Consider the following 13,946-nt stretch of genomic DNA (forward strand, 5'->3'; position numbering starts at 1 on the left):
TAGGATCTATAGTGAAAGTCAATGTTCTCATAGTCCAAAGGCTAGATAAGAGGGTCATCTAACCAGTCTATACAAATTTTATCTGGAAGACCATCACTAAGATCTATCTTTATATAGATCGTTGCAAAGGTGTAGAAGCGTTTTTGGAATCTTTCCATGTCTATTTTGATGAAATGTCTAAGGGTTGAACCTATCTCCTCTAGAGATTGTGGGTTGTGGAGGGGGATTGGAAAGTTGGGCAACATTATCGAGATATGAGTCATCATTCCCTCCATTGTTAGAGGGTTAAATGTGGGAAACAAAGAAGGAGGGAGTAATCTATGGTCCGAGTCTTATTCAACCAGTCTCTTAAAGCTACAGTTGAGGGCCAAAACCTATTAAAGTAATAGATTATTACATTTTTAGCATATTTATATGCATGTATAAGAGAACCATGTTCCATTACCTTTACAGATGACATTTCCTCTAAATGCTACAAGAAAAAAGAAGGGTCTAAGAGGGCTTGGGGAGCCAAATTTGGGGATCTCGTCTTCACTGCTTCATTAAAATATTTCTTATGGGAGGTTCCTTCAGCCCTATAAGTTCGAGTTATTGCTTGGATTAGTGCCTAGAAAGTCTACTGAGAAGGGATCTATCCTTTGGCTCCCCCAAGCAAGCTCGAGAAGACCATGAGGGAAGTGTCCTTGCCAATGCTCATATCTCGATGAAGGAATTCATCCTACAATAAACTGCTATTGTGCAAAATATTGAACTTTGAGAAGCGAATTCCTACAACATTGGAAACTCGAAACCTAATTTCTACAACTATGAAGTCATTTTTTATGGTGACACAGGGAGAGACTCTAGTGAGGGTCGTCACGAAGATGTAAAAATACTAAATCAAACTGGGGTTGGATTTTTGAGCTCCTTGAGTTGATGGAGAAGGAAGTAGGTTCATTGCATCCATTGTTACGCATCCTACCTTTTGTTGAATCAAGGATTGAGAAGTGGGGAGGGCTAGCACATGACCCACCGAGGATACGCCCCTCAAAGATTTCACATCTTGATTTGACAAGAAAAAGATGTCCTTATCCTACAAGAAGAAATCCTCAAACTAAAAATGGTGACTCACATAGCAAAGGGAAGGGGCATGAAGTCCTGACCAATGTGAAGCAACGTGAGTGGGGAAGAGTGTCCTAGAGTCCACAGTAGAAGATCCCTATAGTAGCAAAGGAAACTTAGACTAGGCATTCGAGGAAGCGATGGTGGGAGAGGAGAGGCTAGGGCTTTTTCCATGCTCACTCCAATCTAGTGGGACCTATAGTGATCAAAATGATTGTTATATAATATATAATATATAATAATACAATAATTTTTTTAATTGATGAAATGATGATGATGATGATGATATGATAAAATTCCACTAAGACTAATGTGGTCCATCACACCTTAAGAAGGTAAGAAATGAAAAAAAAGTCATTAACATATTATTTCTATGTTTGAGGAGAAGCAAACATTCTCAAATCACCATAGTTTTACTCCCTTAATAGCTATAGAGTATCATCATAGTTTTGTTTCCTTAATAGGTCAAGAAGGTGGGTAGTATGACAAATATTTTAAAAATTATAACATATTTGACTATAAGCTAGGAAATCTAAGAGAAAATTCTTTTCATCTTGAACCCTATTAGTATAGCACAGGTGACTGATTTTTCTTCCCATGTTGTTTTGGGAGTAAACCAACTCCTACTTTCACTATGAATCTCATGAGAATTAGTTCTTATCTTAGTAATGTTCATTTTCCTCCTAGCTCTAATCAAGATATATAAATAATTATGGTTTTCAAGACTAGCCTTTATCACCTCCTTATAATATCTCAGTTTCATTTTCCCCTCTAACTCTTTATTGCTCCATAAATTCTCCTTAAACGTTGAATAAATAATATTTTTAACATTATCCTTGAGCCAAAGGTGGGGGTTTTGGCTAGAATTAGAAGCAATTTTAGGAAACCTCTTGGCTTCCATATTGAACAAATTCTTCTTATACATCATATACCTAGACATAGCCATGCTTTTAATAAGGGAAATACTAGCTTCGATCACGAGGATAGGGTAGGAGTACATCCTTTAATATTGAGATTGTAGGTTATAAAATGCTTTATCTTCTTTGTCTTCTTCTATGATTCTATGGATATACCACAACGCCAAACCTCATAGGCATATAAAATAAAAGGTATGACTAAATACTCAAAGAAGAACTTTTTTTTAATCCCAAATCTAAAGATTTGCTGACTTACAATTATTTTCAAGCCCATATTAAGCTTTCCATCCTCCACTTATCCTTTTCTCAATATTATAATTCCAATTGAGCTCATGATTAATGTTGATTCCAAGATATTTGTATGAAAGAACTTCCTCCAGGTAGCTATTATCATAAATGAAACTATTGCAGTAATCTTTTTTTATTTAATAATCATGAATTTAGTCTAAAATCTTGGAGGATTCTTAGTTGATTGTCAAGATTTTCATGGATCCTTGCTAAAAAAATAATATTTTCAGCACAAAGGAGAATATTTATGATGATACTAGTGAGCATGAGGCCAACACATCTTACATATTCTAAACAATGTTCAAGTTTATGAATGTAAATATAAATAAGGGTAGGGGAAAGGGACACCGTTTCTTGACTCAAATATTGAAATTAAATTCTTTTGACCAACCTTCAGTGGCCTTAAACTTGGAAATAATATTCTCATACAACCTTGTCACAACAACCCTCAACTAGAGAGGAACCATTAGCTTCTCAAGCCTCTTCCGTAACTTCATCCTAGGAACAATGTCAAAAGTTGAATGTTGAGATCTTTTAGCAAAAATCACATAGGAAACTTGTTGTCGACGCATTTCAAACCATCTAGTTTGGTTCATCATCAGTACAAGATCCATAAAACAATAGAAGATGTCAATATTATTATTGCGACATTCCTCTACAATGATCCTGAGAGTAACGAGATGGTCAATAGTTATATGATGTCTCTTAAAACCAATTTGTCCCTTAACTCTTTTACGATGGCTATCAAACCATAGGCTAACCTTCTTTTCCAAAATAAGTCCATGCAACTTGGCTAAAATATGAGTGATCATAATAGTTTTGTAACTAGAAGAAATGACTTTATCCTGACCATTAAATATATACACAATAAGGCTCCGTGTCCAAGGCTTAGTAAATCCTTCCTTCACTGCCAAATTGAAGAGCTTGTGAATGTGAGGGATGAGGGCAATCCTTCCCATTTTAAAAATTTCAGCTTGATAGCCTTCGAAATCATTAGCTCTCCCATTAATGAAGTGCTTAATCCCAAATTCAATGTCTTCCAAAATAAATAAATAAATATCATCCTCTATAGGAGCATTCAAAATGGTAGCCATGGAATTATGAGACTCATAAATGTTTTTGAGGTAGATATTCCAATTCTTTAAGGAAATCACATTCTTTTATTTAGATTTATGAATTATAATATATCTCCAAAACTTTTTGGGATCAACTTTATAAAGCTGAAGTAGCTACTCTTGCTTCTGATTTGTATAGTACATTTTCTTTCTTTTAATAAGAGTTTTGTATAAATTTATCTTATCAAGTTTTAAGGTTTCATTAGAATCATCCTTAATAAACTTTCTACCAATTTTGACAATCATTATCATACCAATGGTTTGTGGTTTTATTATTATTTTTATAGGTCACTTCGGTAGAGAACTTGCCAATTATAGTGTAGAGTGTTGTAGTAAAATTATTATAGAGGTGCTCAATGTTATCCTTTTAAGTTAAAAGTATAAATCCCATTTTTAATCCTTTAAGAATAGATCCATTTTTTATTTGTCAAAGAGTAGGTATCTTTGATTATCATAATTCTCTTGCATGTGGCTAATCATGCATTTCAAAGATTAGAGTTAAGGATAAAAGCCGATAATCAAAATCAGGGTCATGGTCATTTCAGAGGTCAAAATTTACAATTTGGTTAGAGACAAGGATATCAAATATCAAATAATCCAAGACACTATGTCAAGCCTATGAATACAAGTCATCTAGTTGTACTTCAACCACTTGGTTATGCTATAAATTATAAGGCTCGGGAACTACAGAGCTCAGTGCAAAATAAATTATTCGAGCCTTCATTGCTTCTTTTCAACCTACTAGCGAAATCAAAGTCCTCATCTAGCCAAAGAGGATTAGAGTTGGAGTCATTACTTAGTATAACCATATAAATTAAATGGTTGAAAATATTGATAGACGTCAATAATATTTATATCAAGATACATCTCAGGTTGCCAAAATTTTAAAAAATCACAAAAAATAACTAAATTCATATATAATTAGTATAACCATATAAATTAAGTAATTGATAATATTGACAAAAAACAATAACATTTACATCACATTACCAAGATTTAAAAAACCATAAAAATTATCTAATTTGAAATATATGAGTTAAACATATACACCTTTAAAAAAACATGTGACAAGATTTTTGATGGTGGAATTACACCCCACTTTATTATGAAGATTCTTAATTATAAAATAAGCTTAGTTACAATACCATGGGTCAATACCATGTTTATCAATACCACATGTCTAAAAAACCATCTATGGATATTTTGTAGAGTTAACTTCCTACCATCCACTTACTAATAATTAAATTAAAAAATATATATATTAATTATTATAATTAAATTAAAGTGAAAACCTATTCCCAAGATAAATATGTTTATCAACATAATTACATGCAACATTTGCTTTACAACATCGTTAATAAAGTTATGTTTTAGGACTTAAACTTTCCAATTAGTCATTCAAAAAAATGTAATAAGTGGGGTTAATATGATAATTCTTTATTGATTTGGGGAAATTTCCGGAGTGCCCTCCTTTGCCCCAGGATGCTTGTATACCACTGCATTTGGGTCTCCAGGCTATAGGTCCACAGGGCATAAACAACGGAGTGAGCCAAATAAATGCAGATATGAATGTAATGCAGATATGAATGTTTCGATGCCTCCTCCACAGGGTTTCTTAAAAGTAAAAATAGACGGAGCATCTAAGGGCAACCCAGGGTTAGTTGGTTTTGGGGGTGTTATAAGAGATGAGCAAGGACGCATAAAGGAGATCTTTCACAGCCACTTGGGGAAGGCCTCTAATAATATGGCAGAACTCATGGCCCTAGAGCAATGCCTGGAATTCCTGGTGGACTCAAATTTACACAATGTCATCATTGAAGCTGATTCGGAATTGATCATTAAAGTGGTCAAGAAAATGTGCAATGGAACGACACCCGAAAAAGTGTCAAAACATTGGAGGCTATCACAAGTATTTCACCGTATACATACCCACCTGCAAACCTTGAAAACTGTTAACTTTGTCCATGTGAAACGAAAAGCAAATGGGTTGGCTGATCGTCTAGCAAATGGGTTGGATGATCGTCTAGCAAATGAAGGAGTGATTAGTAAGGAAGGCTGCACGAGGCATGCTTGGGAGCCGATACCCCCAAGAAAACTATGTGATGATTGTCTCTGTCAGGCTACAAAAGACATGAAACTCTTCCAAGTCTTCATCAGTGAGAAGGAGGAAGGTTAGAGAAAGGTGAAGAGAGAGGAGATATTTGGGCTCACAGTCTTTCCCAAGGAAAAGCGATTTGAAGAAGTAAAGTGAATATACAGTTCGTTGGGTTCCGCAATCTAGGTGTGGTTTAGAACAAGCTGCTTCAGGAGGAGCTCAAAAGGGAGAACGAAATTAAGCCCAAACTCGGGTGGATCAGGTTTAAAGGGATCGATCTGGATTGTTGGATCGACAGGATGGATCAACGTTGCTGAGGAGACCTGTGGAAGTTTAACACCGCTTAACCAACTCGCAAGTTGCATGGCCGCAGTATGCAGGTTCTTTTTCTTCTGTCATCCATCGGATTTCAGGCCAGAAAGTGATCGTCCATTAAACTGCTTGGTTGGACCCGAAATCCTTTAGACTAAAGGGCTCTATTCTTTTCCGGGTCTATTTTTTTGTTTTCCTTCATGCTTGTGACTCGAGCCGAAATCGTGGTGAGCTGTTGGATTAAATAGGCATTGATCGAGGGTGCATCCTATGGTTTTCAGGCCAAAAAGTGCCCGACTGATAAACTTTTGGCTGGACCTGAAATCATTTAGAGTGAAGTACTCTAATCTTTTTTGGGTCCAAATTATCGTTATTTATTGCGCTAGTGGTCAGACTGAAATCATGGGTGACTGTTGGATCATTTTGACTTTGATCAACGGTGTTGGACCTCCATCCAACTCTCCTGATTGGAGGCATGTTGAACGGCAAATGGAAAGGAGGCGGCGACAGTGGGGATTGTGCGTTCAGGTTCGGACTTGGGCAAATGAATCGAAGAATTTTGGCGTGATTTTGTATGTTTTGGAAGGGCTAGTTGTCTTCGCAGTTTGTATGTATTTGAGATTTTAGTAAAAGCACATTATGGTGCGTTGTGAACAAATAGGATCCCATTGTTCGAGTGATAGATTTGTTTGGTCTTCTGCTTAAAATAGTTGTAACTCTATGAACAGATGTTTGATTTTGGGTCCTATGGACCCTGTTGGTGGTTTACCAGCATCGGGTTTATCTGGTGTTGGTTTTTGCATTGGTAAATACTTGTAACATATGCAATGCACTCATACGGTTAATAGAAGGTTCCGTACTCTTACTTGACCAAAAAAAAGATAATTCTTTGTTGATTGAGTTGAGAGGCTACAACCTAGTGTGATGTGTAAGGATGTCTATCCCTTATTAAAGTTGAAATTTTACTATATAAGTCAAAATAAAAATTTTAAAATTTTTTAAAAATTAAATAACTATACAAAATATTTAAATAATATCTACCCATAAAAAAATTGCATTTGAAAAAATTAAATTCCTCTCGACTCATATTAAATATTTAAAATGAATGGACCCAGGTGTAATATTAACAGAAAATTAACAAATACCCTTTTGATAAAGTCATAACTAAATACCCTTTTTGATAAATTCATAACTACATAGATGCAACAGTCCTTCCTATCTCTCATTCAGATTTTAAACAACGCGCATTAAAAAGAACAGTCGTGCCATTCGATATTCTATCAAGATAGGGAGCTTATCATATAAATATTGATTTTGATTTTATGCAAGCGATTCACTCGTTCATCTGTCTTTGCTTCAATCATTAGTGGTATGAGCAGCCCAAATGTATCTGTCTTCAAAATAATTTCTCATATCTAGATCAGATCAAACCTTGACTTGGGAAATGCCATCTGATAATAGGAAGATCAAGATGTCACTGTCAGTATTTGAAGATGACCATAATACAGATAATGACGATTTCCATGGAGAAGCCTCTCATGGTAATTATAATAATGATTACATTGATAATCCAGAAGAAGAAGCTCCTGATAATGAAGAAGCAGCTGTTGATGAAGAAGAAGAAGCAGCAGCTGTTGATGATGAAGAAGAGGAAGCTTTCGATAATTATGCCAGGCGGTCTGAAATAACAAAAGGCGATGATCGGAATAATGGACGATCAGAATCAGAGAAATTATTCATCGAAAAGTACGAAATACTGGAGAAAATCGGACAGGGAACATACGGGAAAGTTTACAAGGGAAGAGAGAGGCGAACGGGTAAGTATGTGGCCATTAAGAAATCCAACATTGAGAACCCCCGTGACGAAGGAATTCCTGCCTGCACTCTCAGAGAAATCTCTAATCTCAAAATCCTGAATCGCTGTGACGAGCACATTGTCAAGTAAGTAATGGTGCATTCTTATATCTGGAGATAGGGTTGATTCATCAACTCCTCTTCCACCTAACAGCTCATTAAATTTGGATGATGCATTGAATTAGAAAAATACTAATCCTCAATTGGGGTTATTTTCAACATGTTTAAATTTTTGCCACATAAGTTAACATGTCTCTAGATAATATAAGTTAACATGTCTCTAGATAATAGAATTAAACTGAAGAGAAATTAAACTCACTAACTACCGCTCAAAATATTGTCCTATACTAACCCAATCCAATCTGAAATTTGTGAATTTAACCCAAAAAAAAAAAAATTAACTGAATACATCACAACACATTATCAAAATGCATATGCTTTGCAATTTCAATTTCCAGGGAATCTAAATATCTCACTCTTTATCCATCAGAAAAAGATAAGAAAGCCATTCCAACAATATATTCATATACTTTCAACATTAAAAAAATCCAATATGGATAGAGGGGATAACAGTTATTTCCTCCCCCCAATATGGGTAGAGGGGATAACAGTTATTTCCTCCCCCCAATATGGGTAGAGGGGATAACAGTTATTTCCTCCCCACCTTCGAACCTGGATTGAAAGAATGGCAATTATTCCTCTCAGCTTCTCAAAATAAACATAATTATCATATAAACTTTAATTTTAAATTAACCAACCTATCATTGTTAAAAAATCCAATGCAACTTTGAGTATTTAAACCCTTTCTCCCATACTTGTTCTGCATCTCTATAATTTTTAACCTGTACTATTTTTATAGACACATGATTATCCAACTCAATGTTTCAATAATGCATGTTTACCTAAATACTTCCATGTGCTTTGGCAGGTTGTTGGGTGTGGAATCTAACTCAATGTTTCAATAATGTCTGTTTACCTAAATAAGTAACTTAAATACTTCCATGTGCTTTGGCAGGTGGTTGGGTGCGGAATCTAACTCAATGTTTCAATAATGTCTGTTTACCTAAATAAGTAACTTAAATTCTTCCATGTGCTTTGGCAGGTTGTTGGGTGTGGAATGTGTAGAGAAAAAACGTGCTTTAGGAGGGTGGGTGGTGTATCTTGTGTTTGAATACATGGACTGTGATCTTCTACAGCTGTACCGCGAGCACCAATGCCTCGGACAGCCAATCTCTCCCCTCACTATCAAGGTTAGTCTGCTTATTAACTCAACTGGTCCATTTCATGGAAACAGTATAATATTAGGTTTTTTTATGAGTGTAGTCAAGGTTAGTCTGCTTATTAACTCAACTGGTCCATTTCATGGAAACAGTATAATATTAGGTTTTTTTTATGTGTAGTCTTGAAGATGGAGCTGTAACCTGGATCAATTGATTCAATGTTAAAACCCACTTCATGGAAACAATATATTGTTGTAGCAGATTAAACTTTCTTAATTATTGTAGGCTTAAAAGTCATAAAAAAAATTTGGAGTACCATCCTGGATTATTTGATTTACTGCATTAGCATTTCAATTGCAGAGCTATATGTATCAGCTGCTTAAGGGAGTTGAACACTGCCACAGGAATGGAATCTTGCACAGGTTCTTTTTTTTCTTTCCTTTTTCTTAGCTGGCACTTAATGTTTATCTAGAATATACTGGTTTTCCATTTCTCTTTTATTTGTTGTGATTAATTGGCTGGACTTGAATTTGCAGAGACCTAAAACCCGGCAACTTGTTGGTAAATGAGAATACAGGCCTGTTAAAGGTTGCAGACTGGGGGCTTGGACGACTTATTGTTGGAACCAAAGGCTGCTTTAGCAACATTGTAATTTTTTCAGTTATCTATTTATTTTAGGACTATGCTGATAAGTAAATAAGTTCTTTATAAGCATTACAGAAGACCTTAGATTTACTTAGAAATCTAGAGCACCTTACCTTCTCACAATGTTACAATCATGATATTTAAATGCAAATTGTATATTGGTTGCAGCATGGGACTCTTTTTTACACTGCTCCAGAGCAGCTCCTAGGAGACCCTCAACAGACTTTTGCACTTGATATGTGGGCTGTTGGGTGCATTTTTGGTACACATTAATCTCCTGTTAATTACACTTCTGGATTTAAATCTACTTGCTAAAATAACCTATAGTCAATCATTTGTTTATGCCATGCTGATGGCTTGTAGGTGAGATGCATATTCTGAAACCTGTATTTGAAGCCAATTCAGAGCTAGAAGTATTACTGAAAATATTTAAGTGAGTTTAGGCTTTTAAACTCAAAAAGTAAACTTTTGTTCAGTCTGTAGCAGTTTTTAAGTGATGTTTATAATAATTGCAAGGCTTTGCTGGAACATTTGTATTTTTGTTATATATATTGCGAAACAGTCTTTTTTTTTCACTATTAAAAGATAATAAATTTGTCTGTGTCTGGTAGGATATTAGGCACCCCAAATGAGTCTGTATGGGCCGGACTGTCAAAACTTGAGAATTGGAGTGATAAATTTCCTCAATGGAGACGGCCTGATAATCTGCGAGAATCCTTTGGAAATTTAGACCTTGGGTTCGATTTGTTAGAGGTAAGTTTATAAATTTGTTTATTTCTATTTATAATTTTAGAAAGCATTTATTGATGTTTGAAGTATTTTTTTATATATATTTAAATTAAGAGATGAAAGGGTTTTTCCTTTTTTATATATATATATATATATATATTTTATTTAAAATTTTATAAATATTTTTAATAATTATAAATTTAAATAATTAATTTACTCAATTTTAGTATTTTTAGTATTTTAGAGTTTTTAAAGTGTTAGAATCTATTTATATATTTAAAATTGTAATTTAAATAAAAAGAAATCACAATTTTATTAGAAATTATATTATCTGATTTCAACTTAAAAATTATTTTATATATTAATTTGACTTAACCTATTTTTCATAATCACTCTTATTTAAATTATAGATTTTGAAATATTTTAAAAATTAAAATTTAAGGTTAAACCATTTAATCCTGTTTTTTACATTTCATGAATATCAGAAAAGAACAAATAAAATTAAATTCAACATTTTTAACTTATTATTATATTTATGGGTTTGCAGAAAATGTTAGAATATCAACCTTCAAAACGAATTTGTGCAAAACACGCATTATCGCATCCTTATTTTGCTGAATATGCTGACTCCTATGAGTCCCACTCTGCTGAATCTGAGTCTTCTGAGTCCGATTCTTGAAAGCTGGACCCAAGACATTATTTCACTTAGCGTTGTCGAAGCATTTACAGACAAATTAAACGTCATGTTACCATTCACATACTTTACTTGCTCGTTACGTAGGTTCTTACCTTCTGTTTTAATACCCAATTCTTTCCCAAAAACTGAAATGTTGGCAGAGATTTTAAAATTTTATGTTTTGATATAATTGGCATGTAATTCTGTTTAAACGGTCATTATACTTAAGAAAACACAAAAAGATATTATATTTATGTTACATAAATTTTAATAATAAAATTTATTGTTAGAATTTTTTTTTTTTTTATAAAATATAAATAAATATTATAATTTTTAAATTTTTAAAACCATATATTTTTATTTTAATAAATGAGAAATATAATAGAATAATTATTTTATTATATAAATGTTTAATTTTCCTTTCGACTAAAAAACTTTAGATGTATGGACTGGATATTACTTCCCTTTGGACTAAAAAAACTTTAGAACTTATATAAAATTTAATATTATCAATTAAAAAATAATAATTTTAATAATTTTTAAATTGGTTTATTTGAAATTTTATTGGTTAAAATGTTATATGTTTTATTTTATGCAGTGATAATAAAAAGATTTGCTGCATTGTATCTTCCATTCAAATCAATTTATTTTAATCTTTCTAAACAAATCAAATCTATTTTAATTTTACATGTATGCAGATCAATTTTTATGAGATTCAATAAACGGATGAATCAGTGAGTTTTTTAGTCGTAGCCACTTCACTAGCAAAATATCCACTTATCACAATTATATATATATATATAAAAATAAAAATTTAAAATTACAAATATGAGTTTGATTTTTGGTCAAACAATAACTCTATGAAATTAGGCATTATCACGTTACCTTTGCTATGCTATGTGACAAGGATAATAATAACAGGCTATTTTTAAAACAAGTGTAACTATATGATATGTAAAAATCACTACCATTTCTAATAAGTATAATATTAAATTTATTAAATATTTAAAAACTCAAATAAGATAAGTAAATTGCATCATTAAATTTTAGAATATACATTAAATATATCACATATATAATTATACAAAATATTGAATAAATATATGTAAAACAATTGTTGAATTAAGGCTTCTGTGATCCATAATATTTATAAGTAGAACTTCGGCCTAAATCACATAAAAAGATATATTTGTCGACGCGTTTCGAACCAACCAGTGTGGTTCATCGTCAGGACAAGTTGAAGAAACAGATCCAGCTTTGCATGCTAAATAATATGAGCAGAGCCTCCAACCTCTGTCTTGATCAACGACTAATTTTGACTTAGAGACAAATAAAATATAATTTTAAATATTATTGCATAGCATAATTCATTAATCAATATCGTGATAATCGAGTGGAGACAAATTGGTACGAGAAGCTCCTTGAGTCGTCGTTCTTCATATCTTGCAAGGTTGGTCGTTAAATGTTTTGAAACTTTTTATTTCAGTCTAGTTTCAACCACAACTTTTGAAGATAAGGAAAAAATGGGATGGGTTACTTATGTGGTTACTTTCTTTAAAATTTTAATTAAATAAATTATATTTTATTATTTAATTTAAGTATATGATGTATTTGTTAATATTAATTATTTAAATTATAAAATAAAATTTTAAATTTATAAATATTATTATTATAATTTATAAAAAAAAACTAAGTAATGTAATTGTTTTTAAATTTTGGAGGTTTTGTCGGAATTATAAGTTTGAACTATGAATATTATATAGTTTAGTGTCATAAGTATTTTCGAAAACATTGAATCTAATTATATATTTAAAAAACATTTTAAATAACAAAAAAAACAAAATCTTAAAAAAAAAAATTGCTTTTTCAAAATTGTAATTAAAAACTTTAAAACATAGAATAATTAAATAACATAAAATCAAATATTACAATAGTGTAATGTGTATCTACTAGCACAACCACACTAATAAATGTGGTTGATATACACTGATATAATGACATGCACAATCACATTAGTAAATATAGTTGAAATATACCAATAAGCGTTAATGGTATAGATTTAATATTGATATGAAAATTAATATTGATAAATATATAACAATAACCATTGTAGAATTGAGGCTTTTGTGATCCATAACAATTCTAAGAAGAGTTTCGGCATAAATCACATGTAGAAAACCTTTGTCGACGTGTTTCGAACCTTTTCTACATGTGATTTATGTCGAAAATCTTCTTAAAACAATAACCATATTAAGATTAAAAAATCTATTATATAAAAAATTAATATTATTATAATATTATAATTATGAAAATTATATTATATTATAAAATTAAATTAATTATATTTTAACATAATAATTATATTCTAATTTATATTTTATTTTTCTAAGTAGAAGTAATCTATTAATATGTACAAAAAGATACAAAGAGGACAAGGCCTCGAACAAGGTATCGTAGAGTATCAACAAAATTGGATTGCCCCAACATTGGGGAAACCAATCCAGTGAGAGCAGAAACTTCAAAAATAGTATCACTTCTCAAGTCCAGACCCCACAAAAAAAACAGTAAGATGGTTCCTTGACGATTAGTCCATATAGGAAGCCATAAACTAGGCCACACTAGCAAAAAACAAAAAAACTAGATAATGAACACCTAGGCATCCACAGTCGGCCTCGTACTATCATCAGGCAAGTGCATATCGCTAGAAGTAAAGGCATTGCCCTTTGGTCTACCCATTCTGCGATCCGTCATCGGGTCCATGTCATCGCATCGCACATGTGAAAGTGTGGATGCTCCGCCCCTTGGTTTCTGCTGATGCGATCTGATCACAATCGCATATCGCTAAAAGTAAAGGCATTGCCTTTAGGTCTCCCCATTCTACGATCCGCCGTCGGGTTCGCGTCATCGCATCGCACATGTGAAAGTGTGGAGGCTCTGCCTCTAGATTCCGCCGATGCGATATTGTGATGTGATCTAATCGCAATCACATATCGC

The 13,946-nt window shown here is 32.6% G+C and overlaps 1 protein-coding gene across 1 annotated transcript; it reads left to right on the forward strand.

The window, feature by feature from the left end:
* The first annotated feature begins 7,299 nt into the window (after positions 1 to 7,299).
* On the forward strand, positions 7,300 to 10,955 carry LOC149197447 (cyclin-dependent kinase B2-1-like). Its single transcript, XM_089408694.1, has 9 exons — positions 7,300 to 7,369; positions 7,523 to 7,769; positions 8,785 to 8,932; positions 9,263 to 9,324; positions 9,439 to 9,550; positions 9,716 to 9,809; positions 9,911 to 9,980; positions 10,159 to 10,300; positions 10,824 to 10,955. The coding sequence occupies exons 1-9, from the start codon at positions 7,300 to 7,302 to the stop codon at positions 10,953 to 10,955; spliced, it is 1,077 nt and encodes a 358-aa protein (XP_089264820.1).
* Positions 10,956 to 13,946: the final 2,991 nt, after the last annotated feature.

This window comes from Pinus tabuliformis, chromosome 2_2 (assembly GCF_031772625.1).
Source record: "Pinus tabuliformis cultivar Carrire ecotype Pingquan chromosome 2_2, CPIR1, whole genome shotgun sequence".
NCBI lineage: Eukaryota > Viridiplantae > Streptophyta > Pinopsida > Pinales > Pinaceae > Pinus > Pinus tabuliformis.

Bases quoted from the DNA above. Each gene is read 5' to 3' on its own strand.
- LOC149197447 (XM_089408694.1), top strand. From the start codon at position 7,300: ATGTCACTGTCAGTATTTGAAGATGACCATAATACAGATAATGACGAT. The intron at 9,551-9,715 runs GTAATTTTTTCA...TATTGGTTGCAG, and splicing joins AAGGCTGCTTTAGCAACATT to CATGGGACTCTTTTTTACAC. The intron at 9,810-9,910 runs GTACACATTAAT...GATGGCTTGTAG, and splicing joins GGCTGTTGGGTGCATTTTTG to GTGAGATGCATATTCTGAAA.